General features: G+C 47.5%; 2 protein-coding genes across 4 annotated transcripts in view; one reads left to right on the forward strand and one right to left on the reverse strand.

Moving 5' to 3' along the window:
- Nucleotides 1-2,857: 2,857 nt before the first annotated feature.
- TEN1 (TEN1 subunit of CST complex) lies at nucleotides 2,858-11,841 on the reverse strand. 3 transcript variants are annotated; one of them, XM_061564492.1, is made up of 5 exons: nucleotides 11,624-11,755; nucleotides 10,318-10,460; nucleotides 8,042-8,159; nucleotides 7,388-7,545; nucleotides 2,858-5,862 (listed from the first exon to the last, which is right to left on the reverse strand). In XM_061564492.1, the coding sequence occupies exons 3-5, from the start codon at nucleotides 8,155-8,157 to the stop codon at nucleotides 5,732-5,734; spliced, it is 405 nt and encodes a 134-aa protein (XP_061420476.1). In that variant the 5' UTR covers nucleotides 8,158-8,159; nucleotides 10,318-10,460; nucleotides 11,624-11,755; the 3' UTR covers nucleotides 2,858-5,731. The 3 variants fall into 3 exon arrangements, with proteins under 3 accessions (XP_061420476.1, XP_061420475.1, XP_061420473.1); XM_061564491.1 differs by lacking the exon at nucleotides 10,318-10,460 and having other exon boundaries at nucleotides 11,674-11,841; XM_061564489.1 differs by lacking the exon at nucleotides 10,318-10,460 and having other exon boundaries at nucleotides 11,624-11,788.
- A 361-nt stretch (nucleotides 11,842-12,202) lies between these two features.
- The window catches only part of BTBD10 (BTB domain containing 10), a 47,396-nt gene continuing 45,336 nt past the window's right edge, over nucleotides 12,203-14,262 (forward strand). Inside the window, exon 1 of the mRNA XM_061564461.1 lies at nucleotides 12,203-12,343. The gene's annotated coding sequence lies outside the window, so the exon portion shown is untranslated. The remainder of the gene's footprint in view (nucleotides 12,344-14,262) is intronic.

Genomic DNA, 14,262 nt, shown 5'->3' on the forward strand with positions numbered 1-14,262 from the left:
TGACAGTGGGGTCCGTGGGTTCCCGAATACTTGGGAACTGCTGGTCCTAGAGCAATGCCGCGTAGCAATTTGGTCCGGATGGTGGATCCATTATGGCACGTGCAGCTGTCATACAATAACCAGTTACGGAACGTCGTGTCGGTCATGGCGGTTGTCTGACCATACTTCACCACGCTGGGCAATGCCGGTTGGTAAATGGGAGCGATGGCAGTGAGGGAGGGGGGGAGTGCAGCCCAAAACTGCGGTGGCACTTGCCACGGATATGTTAGTTGTGGCCGGGAATCGAACTCGGCTTGTACCGGGTTGGTCGTCCATTGCGCTAACCACCGCGCCACCGCTCCATCGCTAAATACAATGTCACGGGTGAAAAATATTACATCGGGATGTCTTTAGAGTGGCCGTGAGCTGCTTTGACTACATGCACTGGGCTGCGTGGTAACTGACCATGGTGCTAAAATCGATCCACTCAATGCGTATGAGTTGTACGTGTTGCTATGAGGACAGAAAAAGGATTTAATTCATGTGCAGGCTGTGCATTTTGAATTCCCCACATATTATTATCAGTGCGCGCGTGTGTGTGTGTGCGGTAAACCCAACATAATGTCGAAATAATAATAGTGATGATTTACACCCATGTCACAGCCCATTACTGGGTGTAGAAACTCCCAACGCTGTTCACTTCAAGGGGTTGTTGGTTGTTTGACCCCAACTTGACCGCGCTGGCCAATGCGTGCTGAGGTCAGTAAATGTGGCTGCCCATCGCTGCTGCGGATACCACGCGCCCACCGATGTTAGCTGCTGTGGCTCAGAATCGAATTCAGATGTCCGGCGTTATTAGCGCAGTTTGTCGTGCGCCACGGTTCCGGCACTCAATCAACCATTGTATAACGAGCAAGAGGTCTAGGTTATACGTTGCGAAATGTGACCGAATACAAATTCTCAACGTGATTGTTTGCAATGCACTTTTGTTTACGAGAAAGAGGCGGTTCGTGATCATTACGGTGTAGTTCCTTGGCCCATCACAAGTCACACGGAACGCTCCCGATCTCGTCAGATCTTGCAAGCTAAGCAGGGGTTGAGCCTGAATTAGTTGCTTGTATAAGCGAACGCCACGCACGGGGCTGTACATACACACGGCTGTAGAGCTTACGTATGCATGTTGAACTTCTTTCGCACCGTACGTCGCCAACCCTGCTAATATTAGGTGCTGGGGTGGGCAGCAGAGGACAGTTCAGCACAACCCACGCTTCCACGTCTATGTTCGTCGCCTCCTGGACGATATAATAACCCCTACGGCCCTCGGAGCGTTGGGGAGGCCATTCATCCAGCAGTGGAGTAGCACGTGCATTATCCGTCGTGAAGCATTAACCCGAATTAAATCTCTCGACCCCCCCCCACCCATCCAACCCCTCTTCTCCCACCTCCCTCGTTGCCCCACGCGTTCCACCCAACCCGCTCCCCTTCGCGGTGGCTCGGGTTCGCGCAGCAAGCGCTCGGTGGCCGAGCAACAGTTCATGAACGACAAGGGACGAATGCTCAAGGAGATGGGCCGCCGTCTTTGGATGCACTCGATGGTCAGCGAGGTGCACACGGCACCGCGAGGCCGGGACGGAGGGATGCCGCCACGGGCTTCGCTGAGCGGGGCGCGCGCCGGTTCCCGCGTGGCCCTGCACAGGTCCCTGCGCCACGTGGACCCTGCAGCTGCAGCAGCTGCAGCAGTATCTCACGGCCTGCATCAGCCAGGGTCCAAGCTCGCTCACCACCTAGAAGAGGGCCCCGTGGATGATGGGACGATTCCATGAGAGCGAACGAGCGAGTGCGCGGCCGCTCTCCCTTCCCAGATAAAAACGAGCCCCTCTCCTCCCCCCCCCTCTGACGAGCTTATCTGGATACGGTAATAGGATCACGCTGCCAAGTTCACCCATGCGTTTTCAGGTTGTACCGAGCGCTATTCGGCACGGTGACTGACGTTTCGCTGCACATGCTGGAAGATGATTCTTGGAACTTCCATCCAGTCAGGTCACGAACAAGCTCCCAGCACGTGCAGCAACACGTCAGACTCAAGGCTGCACCACACGTGGTACAACCTCAAAATACATTGGAGAGTGATACAGAACAACCACGAAACCCTAAGAAGCACGTTATAATATATTCCCATTACATGAGCACGTAACCGGAACATGTAATCAATTTATATACCAGGGTAATAGAGATTTGGCATTTGGCAAACTATTTCTTAAGGTTTATTAAAATGTTTTAATTAGGAAACTGCTGTACGAGTCGGCCGTCTACATAATACAGTAACTCTGTCATGATCATATTAAGTCACCTATTTATCCAAGAAAGCCTCGAGTCTTAATTGTTTTAGGATGGTTCACTTGGTATATTTGGCTAAATACTGAAGACAGTTATTTCAATTACCGTTTAACAACCTATTATTTTGGATGAATGGTCGCACTTTGAATTATGTAATCCTTTCTGATGTTTCCTTTAGCATTAATCTGACTTCATGTGCATCCACCCTGTATGAACCACTCTAACACAATCCATTCCCCTTTTGAGTGTTCAAAAGAGGATCTCGATTGCAGATAGCGGCGTCCTTTCATCATTATCCTCGGACATTCACTTTGTTCCAATCCCAAAAAGTGTGCTCATGAGCAGTGGTGGCGTCGCCTGGCTGGAATGGGCCTTGGTACAAACAATGGAATGGGGGGGGGGGGGGGCAATCAAATCCCATTTATTCATCGGCCACAATATCCTGGGATTTTCCGGCCTGTGGACCCCCAGCGCAAGACGCACGACCTGCACACTCACGGTTAGGCCATTGATCGTGAAATATCCAATCAATGTAACGAAACATTTTAAAGCTTTTAAAGTTTTCCTAACAAGAAAAATTCCCGCAAAATATAAAAGATTGGAAACCGTCAGCTAACGCAGAATAGTTATGACATGAAAATATGTACACAACTAATGCACTATGTCTACAATGATGAGCTAATGTTATATGGAATGTATTTATTTGTATTCTTTCTACATCTTTAAGTTAAGACCGTATTACATTAAGTGATATCAACTGCTACTAAGTAATTATTTACACTTTATGAGTTTTGACATATAACTGTAAAGGAGCATTTGCCTAAAATATTGTATTTTAAAATATATTTTAACCATGACTAATGACATTTTGAAATACGACGTCCTTACATACAGTACTTTGGTGTTCACACAATAACTTTCATTTATATACAAATAGGTATTCACCCATCCCGGCTTCATTATAGAATTACAAAATAACAATAGTGCATTGCATATATATTTAAATCCATGAAATGATCCCATATACACAGTTTGGCCTTAAGTTCAAATTCTTTCGGTAACAATTTTTGAAGGAAGTTCCTTTAAACTAATGAATGAGCAGTATAATTCTATTTTCAGGTTGTATCATCACATGTTCTCGGTGAATTCATAAGCCGTGTCCTGAGTGACTCAGCTAACACATTCCTCCTGCGGAGGGAGCTGGTAGGAACGTTGGGTTGCTCGGTCAATGGCCAGGGTCAACGGCGGCGTGGTGTATTCCGAAAATATGCCCGACTGTGAGGGTGGGCACAAGCCGGCGTGAGTCGGTTAAACGTTGAGTTTTATAAGGGCACCACGGGGTGACCACCCCCTCTCCACCCAGCCCCACCCCTCCCATTTTTAATGCACGACGGACGGACACAATAATCCCCTGTGGGCTGGTGGAACCAGATGGTTCCTACCAGTAACACATATGACTCAGTGTGCCATGTCTAAAACTCTCAACTGGAAACTTGTGGAATGTTACCGTCTTTTAAGTAAGCACTTATATACACAGGGTTTCGCTGTCAGAGCAAGAATTGTTCAAGCTCATACGGTGTACAATGTAATACGCAAAGCAGTATTAGCATCACGTTAAGATATTAGAACATCGTATAAACATTTATGAAACGTAATGTTTGGATTGCATTGTTTTAGTTATGGAATGCATTAAAACATTTTCCCTATGAATCAAGTGGAGCATATATTTGAATGTTTTGACTTTTCTTTTCACATTATAGTTGTATCCTAAAATAATGCATTTTATACAATAGGAATCCAGAACATACATTATATTGGTTGCAGCAAGATGGAATGGAATATTTTATGTAAAAAAAAAGTTTGGTCATCTTTATATATTTGTTGTAGTTTGCAAATAGGTCAAACTATATTTACAAACGTTCTAAAAGTCAAAATGCAAATGAACACAAAACCATTTAGATTTGAGCTTCACTATATGTTTAGAGAATATTAATGTACTTTCCTATGACAAAATCACCTGTAATGTGACCTGTCTCATAACATCTCATAAGCGAAGCAGGCATTTAAGCCAGGCTAAAACTTGGATGGGCGATCACCCAGCACGCTAGGATGTCTGCTGCTTTTGACACGGTCGAGCACAACATCCTCATCGACCGTCTTCACACTGCGTTTGGAGTTGGTGGATTTGTACAGTCGTGGATTGACTCTTTAATCCGGCAGAGGATGCAGACGTCGCCTTCCCTGGTCAGGAATCAACCAAGTCAGCAGTCCATTCCGGAGTGCCACAAGGAAGTGTTCTGGGTCGAGAGCTCTTTCTACTTTACCCGGCTGACATGACAACCATCGCTGAGCAACAAAGTTTTGGCATACACAGATATGCTGATGACACCCAGCTTTGTATAGATGTAGAACTTATTCTTCACCGTACGTAGCCAACTGTGCTAATCGATGGTGCGATTACTTTCACGAATAAAGCTGCTTCATGTGTTGCATCGTGATCGCGCCTCAGCTCCTACATTGACCAGTCGATGTCAACATATTTCAGATGAAGTTAAACGCTGAAATCGCTAAGACCCAGTTCATTTGGCTTGGTACCAGGCAGCAAATCATTCAGTGTCGGATCATGACCCCGGGGGGGGGGGGGGCACTGTCTGCTGATGTCAAGTGCCTGGGAGTTGACCCTGAACTGGAATTCTCTACACACATACGTGGCGGGCAGGTGCAATTACCAACTACGGCAGCTATGTACAACACACCGTTCATTGACTCTTGATGCAGCTGAGACATTAGTCCATACGCATTCATCACCAGTCGTGTTTGACTATTGCAAATGTCTTCGGCTGCGCCAATGCCATCCCATCTATGTCCACTCCAGTCTGTCCATCAGCACGAAGCATTTGGCAGCTCACGCCAACCTGGTCATTCCGTGCACTCGCAGAGCGAGATTTGGACCTCGCGGCCTTGCGGTCCACTGGCCTGAAACGGACTACCGCTGCACGTTCGAGACTCTTCAACAGTTCGGTAGAAGATGCAAGACAGAAAAATTTAATAGAGCTTGCAACGTATGCATTCTGCGCACTCGTGATAACACAGGTCATAGGAGTTGTGACGATAAATATCCATGCTTCATGTCATATAGGTGGCTGCGGAGCTGTGCTCCATTCTGGTCAACAGAGGGCAGTGCAGAAACATCCTTGGAACTGTGACGATTCTTCCACATCTGTGCTCCGTTGCTTAACAATCTCGCACTGACCAACAAGGTGAAGTAGGGTCAAATAAACACGATGACCCGCAACGCTGTCGGGAGACCGTCATCCAGGAAGTGCAATGACAAACGGGATATACATGTTCAAGTTGATGGGTTAAAAATCGAAAGTTGTATCTGGCAGAATCTAAGTTATTAGAGCTTTTTTAACTAGCTCATCTCCGAGCCTTCTCTGGTGGCCAGATATCTGCGCTGGTCCTTCAAGGCTTGCTCCAGGGCAGGGAGGTCCACGCCATCCACACACTGCACCACACGTGCCTTCAACAGAGGGCACTCCTCATCTGCAAAAAAAACAAAAGCACGATAGCAAAGGGCACACAATAGCAGTCTTTACACGTGTATTATCGTACTCCTAGACATCAACCACATTTCAGATACCATGACATTTATAAGCGAATTAATTAGCCCCATAAATGCCATGAGTGGCACCACTGTTTTATAAGTGGGTGGGCTAACTGGCTTTGTGTGGGCATGGAGGAGCAGGCAACACTGCAGATGTTAAGTAAGAAAATATCTCGATTTAAAGCTTTCGTGACTGCAGGGATTCATCTTCTTGGTTCTTTCGGTAAAGTCACGTAGAAGGGAAGTAATAAAATAATAAAAATAAAACATAAAATAATTCTCACGATGTTTCGGCCACAACGCAAGCAGCCGTCCTCAGGTGAAGAACAGGTCTGTCGGAAAGACGCTGTTCTTCACCCGAGGACGGCTGCTTGCGTTGTGGCCGAAACGTCGTGAGAATTATTTATGTTTTATTTTTATTATTTCATTATTTCCCTTCTACGTCACTTTACCGAAAGAACCAAGAAGATAAGAAAATATCCTTCGTGTAGGTGCTGCAGCCGATTGGCAGGGCCGTCTATCGGGGGGGGTGCGGGGGGCCGGGGCAAATCTCACTGTGTGCCCCTCCCCCCCACCACGCCTTTAAACTAAACCCAGAAGTATTACATCTGACACCGTGATGTCAAAGCGCAGGGCCCCCCCAAAGTGCAGGGCCTGGGGCAGTCCCCCCGATTTGCCGTACCATAGGGACGGCTCTGCCGAAGGGACAGGACATGAGGCTCCTTGGTTTAACATTTGACTCGAGGTTTTATTCTCTACCTAAGATTTGGTGGGTTTTCCCCTCTGCTCTCCACTGTCACTGTTTTTTTTATTCAACGTACGATACATTATTTAACAGAAAAAAGTATTCGTTAATATGAGATTTACTTTACCAGGAAAGAGTACGCGTTAATAATGCACAAGTTTCATTGATAAAATGAATTGGCTCATACGTCCATTTTAAATAGGGATTATTATCATGGGACCTTTATTGCCAGTATCAAAGAAGGCTGTCTCTGGTGTAGTCCAATCATTTTCAAAGACAACGCATATATTAATTATCAGAGCATGTTTGCATGTTTGTTTACAAGTACGTGTGGTTAATGCAGACTTGATTCCTTGCAAAATGTATCTATTTGGTGTTTGAACACCTTAATACCTCCTGTTCTATTGCCGGAAAGGGTAAAACTTATTTTTCTTTTTCTTAGGGATTTTTAGTTGGCGAGATATTTAACGTCTATTGTTTGCTCTCCCAGTCTGCCCAGTTGAGGGGGGGGGGGGGGGTCAGAGCCCTTCTGCTTCAATTGTGGTGCTGCCTGTGCCATGCTCAAATATATTCCGATTTAGTTTTGTGCACTGTGAACTCCACGTGTCCGTGTCTAGTCGATGACAAGCTGTCACGTGAATGTCGTACTGGATTTAAGCAACGGTACATTTTGAAGGCGTTTACTGCGAGTCATCAACGGACAGGGCTTGCTTGGTCACCTGTGAGCCTCTCGATCTCCCCGAGGAACAGGTAGAGCCCTCCCATGCGGGTGGTGAAGGGCTCGATGAGTGACGTGTCCACCCACAGCTTGTGACACTCGGTCCCATTCACCATCGTGACTCTCGCCCGCGAATGAACAGCATCGTACAGGACCATCCTACGGTTATGGGACAACACAGTGTGAACATCATTTGCCACCGAAGTTGCATTATGCACCGCTGAACAAGAACCACTGCCATGACACCTTGCACCACTTACATAACATCATGTACCATTGACGGAAGACCACCGACTTTAGACCGCATACAACTGGCATTCCACGATGCAATAATAACTTTGGGTGGAGCGGTTAACTCACTGCGCCATTACCTAACTGTCCTGAGTTTGATTCCCAGGCATGGCTGTCATCAGTCATGAGTGATATCTAAAATGCTCCTGTGCCCCGCACCACGTTAAAAAACACCCGCACTTACCGGTGTGGTAATGACGTATCGTCAAACAACCCTTCGTGACACACATGACGTGGGGAGACCTTGATTCAGTCGTGGAATCGGAAAGGACTGCAAATTATTATTAAAAAAACAGTGCAATTCCTATTGGTGAAACATTCTGAAGCAGACTATGGCTTCCAGTTTCGGCTCGGTGCAGCGTACCTTCCGATGGTGCGCACGCTCTGCACCTCGCCGTCAGTAGGCTCTCCTCCTTCCAGCTCCCACAGAAAGCGGAAAATAGCTGGCCTAGGTAGAGCTCGGTTAAACCTGGTCGCCATGGCTACGGAGAAAATATAAATACAGAAACACGTTACGTAAAAAATCAAGCATGTGCATAGATTATGTAATGCTAACACTCCTACCTCTTCAGAATAGTTTAATTAGTAGCACTGAAGCCCCGAGGCAGCTTTCAAGGCAACATACTTTTACATATTTGCAGATACAGCAAGTCCTCGCTTAACGCGGAGGTTGCGTTCCTGAAAATTGCCGCGTCGAGCGAATTCGCGTTAAGCGGGATTAGTTTTCCCATAAAGATTAATAGTGAATGTGGGGGTGCCGTTCCAGCCCGTAATTTTGTTTATAATTTGACAGGAAACGTTTTCCATGCTTGTTGTATTTATATAAATATTCTATGCGGGACAGTCATTCATTTATATAAAAAGTGTGCGAGAGAGAGAGGCATGGGAAGTGAAAAAGATAAGGGAGTGAGATGACGCTACGCACACAAAGCTGCACGGAACAAAGATTGATGAAGAGGGCACACCGTGTGTCACAGCTCGCATCAGTAGTCAGTACCAGCTCCCAGCATCACAAAACAACGCTTGCCAACACCCACGCCGCTCAGGAAAGTAGTCCCTCACGTGCTAGACTCGTGTTAAAGCAGGCACGTGCTGTGTGTCAAGCAAAACACGTTGTTTAAAAGAAAACCGCGTTAAAGCTAAAACACGTAGTGTAAGTACACGTTGAATGGGGATTTACTTTAGTATTTTTTTGCTCTGGTTTGTGTCTACAAAATTTGGGCAACATTTTGAACAAGTGGATTTCAACATGCTAAATCCCAAATAGAAACACAACGTTATGAACAGTTTGGTTCAATTTGGATCAACTAAAGCAGTTATCCTGCCTGCACATTACACACGAACGAACAAAGTTAATGCATACATGCTTTAAACCTTAGCTGGAAATATTAAAAAGTAAAAGTGTTTTCCTCATGGCTTAAATGATTGTGGGGAGTTGATAAGCTCATATTTAGTCCAGAGTCAGTTGTGGAAGTTCCATATACCTATGGCAAGGAGCAGTGAATAATGACCTATTTAGAATAGAACCCACCATTAAAATAAGAAGTCCTCAACAAACCCATGATGAAGGGACTGTATAAATCAGGGGTCGGAAACCAAAATAACAAGAGTCAATTTTTAGAATTCAGTAAAAAATAATCAATATTTCAAGAGCCACAATGCATGTGAATAACATCATGAATCAGCTCCTCAGAGAGCCGCATGCGGCTCTGGAACAGTTTATTTAGAATTGCCCTGTGAGCTAAGCAACAGGTCACATAAAAATTATAAATACAATAAATACAGCAATGAAAAAAGTCAACAAATAAAGAAAATGTAAAATATATTACTTAATTATGAATTAAATCTTTAACTAAACTGAAAATTAAGATTGGAGATGCAGGTTGCCAACCCTTGCGACAGATTAATGGTGCACACATAATAAAAACTCAGCAACATTCTATAATTCACCTCTAGTTAAAATCAGCTTTTACTAAAAACGTGTTGACTTTTTAAGGGTTTTGTTTCCAATGAATACGAATGAAAAACTGTTCATGTAATTTAAAAACTACTCAAGTCAACTATATGTCAAACAGTTTTCTCAGGGCACCATAGTGTGATTGCCACCCATATGTCAAGAAGTCTCTACTGTGAATAAGGGCCTTTGCCAAACACATCAGCCTTTTGTATTTTTTTTATATTCAAAGCACACTGTGAATGTGGCGAGTCTTTCAGAATAGGTATTATGAGCGCACTGCATTATTTGAGAAAACTACCATTCAGATTATGTATAGTAGCACACTATATCTCTTCTCCAAAGAAGGTACTAGTACCCAAAACATTCCTTTACATTTGTCTGCTAGTAAACAGAAACGTTAATGATAAATGTAGCAAGTGTTTTCTTCAGTCAATGGCTCTTGTTCTTCCACACTGCACATCGAGACGAAGGCACTGACTGCCCAGTTGCCCCACAAAGATAACAAAAATCGCCGTTCGCCAATAACTGGCGGTGACAGTCAGCATGGCGCTTGTGCCATGCTAGGTGCACTTTGAGGTCACGTGAAGTGGTGAAGGCCCACTGGCAGGAGGTCACGAAACAGACCCAGGTGCCATGGGTTGACCGAGATGACCGGTAGATTCACCACCTGTGCTCCCCCGTACCAAATTTCTGCGTTTTAGTCACCCGGCGCTCTGCAAGTTATCGTGAGCATCATTCCTCTGCCCTCCGTTGTTGTTGGATAGCTGCCTCCAATTCCCCAGTAGCGTCCTTCACGAACTTCCTCCAGAGGCCGATCCTGACACCGCTGGCACAGGTCATCGGTAGGTCAACTCGGCTCCACATCCTTCTGTGCCGCATCAGCTCCATCTCTCCACAGACACCCGTGCAAGCGGCATTCAAACGCACTCCACGAATTGGCGTGAGGGCCTTGCGTGCAAGCGGACAAAACGGTAGGTTTAATGCCCCTTATAAAACTCGTAAATATTGTGTCAACGTATCTAACGGACGCGTAGTGAGTCACTGAGACGAGTGGCTTGTTGACATTACTTCTGGTGGCACCTGGCCAATGTTGTAAATTCCACATTCCCACGGCGTGACCTGGCGTGACCTTACTCAAATTGGCCAACGATTTTGTCATTGTGGAAATCGTTGGGACAGAGAAACAAAAATGTTGACGGCCCTGAGCTAAGTGGTGGCAATTCCACGTTCACATGCCAAACTCACACACCGAATAAAATAAGTCCCTCAGCCGCCCACTGCGGTGGAAATTCCACGTTGCCGCGGCGGGGTCGCGCACTCCTTCAAACTCCTAACACGAGTCGGCGGTCAACAACCCCCCAGGTTACCGTACTCTGCGTCCTCGTCTCGTCCGTGTAAACACAACCACAACAAACGCGACGGCACGTAGCGCCACACGCACTCCCCGGTAAACACGGAACGTTGGGCCAAACGTTGACTCGGCGTTCCATGGACTGGTGCGTTTCAGTTTTCATTTACAGTATTGGGTATAGCCCCGTGAGCCATTCGGCTCTTGAATCGGGTGCAACCGCAACAAACAAAAACATGAAGAAGAAAACATCTTAAAGTGACTCTGCGCAAACAGAAAAATCCAGGAAAAAACTGCAAAGTCTTCCAGAAATAAATCACCGTACACCAACACTCTGTGCAAAAATCCCAGTGGGATGCAAGTCAAACAACAACCACAAGACAACTTAGATTAAAGCCATCATTCCAACTCCTTACTACAACAAACAAACATGGCCAAACCAAAACACTTTTCGAAATTGTTCTGGGTGGCATCGCAGTCCGTGCGGAGAATGTCTTTACGACGACGACAACGACAGACATCGACGAGATTCGCTGCGAGAAAGACTTCGTGCCATGTTGGCAGCACGCGGCAAAATGAAAATTGGAAACAAACAAACGACACGTGCAGTGAGAATGGTGGGTGGTGGGTGGGGTGACCACCTTTCAAATCGCGACAACGTACGACGTTTAAAGCCACGGCACTCATTTACACGGCAGGGCTCGTGAGAGACGGCCCATTCTAGTCCAGCAGTGGAGCGACTCCCGTGTCCGGCCCCACAGCCTTGAAGGGCCCCCCAATTAGCGCCGCGCCACGCACGCGCGATCAGACGATTTGAATCCGTAGTCCGCACAGGCAGCCCCGCGTAGCACGGCGTACGAGGCGGCGACGGTTGGTGGTGAGCGGCAGAGCTGCCTATACGGTGTATAAATTACAACGGTGACGTCACCACGGCAAGCTAAACCACGCCCCCTCCCCGCAGATAAATAATTAAATCGCCGCCGCCGCGCGCGCGCGACTCGAAATAAATAAATAAATAACCGCCCCCGACTTCGATTTCGTAGTCCGCTTGCGCGCGCGTCGAACGTTCGGTAGCCAACGGGCGCTCGGCATTTTCGAGCGCGTGACGCGCTCTCGGCCAATGGGAAGCGGGCAAGTTGTTGTCGGGGGGGGCGGGGCGGGTTGGTTGTCGGCTATCGACGGAAGCGCGGTGTGGAATCTAAAGGCAGCCCCCCCCCCACCCCCCGTTGGATTGAGTGGACTGGGAGCTGTCGTGGTGGCGGCGGCGGTGAAAGACTGCGACAGACAGACAGAGAGAGAGAGACTCACCGTGCCCCCCTCTCTCGCCATCTCCACACCTTGCTTACAAACTCTACACGCAGGTAGCCCTCACCTGGGACCACCCCCGTCCCCATCTCCATCTCCCTACGCGGCCGCCCTCGTCCCCCTCCTCCTCCTCCTAGTGCGAGACTTGTTGTTATCGTCAGACGAGATGGTGGATGTGTGTGTGTGTCCACGGTGTATCTCGAGTCGTGTATGTGTGTGTGTGTCCACGGTGTATATCGTGTGTGTGTGTGTGGCAAGGCCTCGGCGACTATTTGATAAGCCTGTGTCTGACTCGTTACAATCGCCGCTGTCCGCAGCTACTTTTTGGCATCAACCTCCGGATGAAGGCCTCGCCTCGGGGGCCGTGTTTGTGTCACGGCGAGATTCGGTGGGTGATCGTGTGTGTTTGACCATACTTCACGCCGGTCAGTGGTGGTGGTAGTGGTGGTGTGGTGGGGTATTGATGACCGTGGAGAATCGGTTCAGCGACGGACATTCAAGCCGTGGCCCCGGAATGGAACTGGGCCTCGTTGGAGAGGTTCAAGGTGCAGCTGCTGGCGCCACCGCTCATTGTTGAATCGCGATTTGAATACAACAACCACAGTGGCTCTACGCCAATGTCACTTGCAGTGTGTCACCGTTGTGCCGTGGTGTCACGTTATCAGGGCCACACACATGCTTAGATATCGGTGGGTTTACTTCACCACGTCGTTTGATATCCGGCCAAGACGAACGTCGCCAGCGGTTCACTGGTGGTGGCTCTGCCACCCCCCGGGGTCTCCCGTAGGTCACCGATTTGGCCTTTCCATGACTCCACGTTGCTGCCCGTGGTAATAATAAACATCATCATCTGTCCTGGGGCAGACCAAAGGTTGTGTACGGTCAAGGGATGGTTACGTGCTATTCCATGATATTGTGTTGTGCTGATGTTCTTTGGGAAGTGATGCCCACTGAGCAGTTCGCTGTTGAAACGGGAGCTTGTCATGTAGAGATGGGGGGGGGGGGCTACTGACAGCTCTGAGAAAAGCAAAGCATCAGTCCCAGGAACATAAAGTATTGCTTGGATACTAAATGGCTTGGGAAATTCTACTACCTCAGCTCTGTGCGAGTGGCGTGGTTGTCAATAGGGTGGCAGAGTTCTCATACCTGGTGTGTTTATGGCCAGCTCTGTCTTGGCAGCAGATATGACACCAAATCATTTGAATGTTGTTACCTTGGCTTCAGGTGCGTAACACGAGTGTGTAAGATGCCTGGCCTGTTGCTTCACACACATAGCTCGTGGTCTTGTCACAATCATACACTCTGTTCTTTATCCTTGCGAAATGTGGGCTCCTTAACGGGGTAACACCTATGCTGGCCTGAAACATTTAGGCGGGTCTGCTTACGATCCATTATTAGTTTAACCAAAATGGATTGTGTGATTTGGATGTAAGCCCATCATTGAGAACCTCCTGGTAAACGAGGTTTTGTCGGCTGGGTCACGCAGCTCTCATCCGTAGCCACGGCATGCCCCAATACTCTCCTGTTTGGCTGAGTGGAGGTGGCTGGACGGACGCAGTGTTGTGTGTGGACTGTAGAGCAGATGGGTGGATGTGGTTGAGGAGGCCTTGAAATTGAATGGACTTGCTGAAGACAGGATTGAGTGGTGTTCAGTTCTGCCTTTGTGGAGGAGGCTCATGAAGAATGCCACTGGGTAGTGGGAGGTAGCATCTTTCCAAACAACAGCAGAAGGCAGAGGAGTGACGCTCACAACTATGAGCAGAGTGCCGGGTGGCTAAAACACAGCAAGGAGACAGTAGGGAAGGTTGGTGCATCTGCCATTCATCCCAGGCAGTTCATCTGAAATACGTCTGTGCTGCTGACCTACCAGTGAAATTTTGACACGTCACTTGGCCTCAGAGTGCACTTAGCCTGGCACAAATGTAGTGGTTGTGGTGCCACGACTTATTGGTGAATGGCGACTTGGTGTACGTGT

This window comes from Lethenteron reissneri, chromosome 33 (genome assembly GCF_015708825.2).
Source record: "Lethenteron reissneri isolate LAM-NWPU_2019-01 chromosome 33, ASM1570882v1, whole genome shotgun sequence".
Classification (NCBI taxonomy): Eukaryota; Metazoa; Chordata; class Hyperoartia; order Petromyzontiformes; family Petromyzontidae; genus Lethenteron; species Lethenteron reissneri.

Coding starts and splice junctions, on each gene's coding strand:
- TEN1 (XM_061564489.1), bottom strand. CDS start 11,669: ATGAGTGCCGTGGCTTTAAACGTCGTACGTTGTCGCGATTTGAAAG. Junction 7,546..8,041: donor AGCGTGCGCACCATCGGAAG/GTACGCTGCACC, acceptor CCATAACCGTAG/GATGGTCCTGTACGATGCTG. Junction 5,863..7,387: donor GGAGATCGAGAGGCTCACAG/GTGACCAAGCAA, acceptor TTTTTTTTGCAG/ATGAGGAGTGCCCTCTGTTG.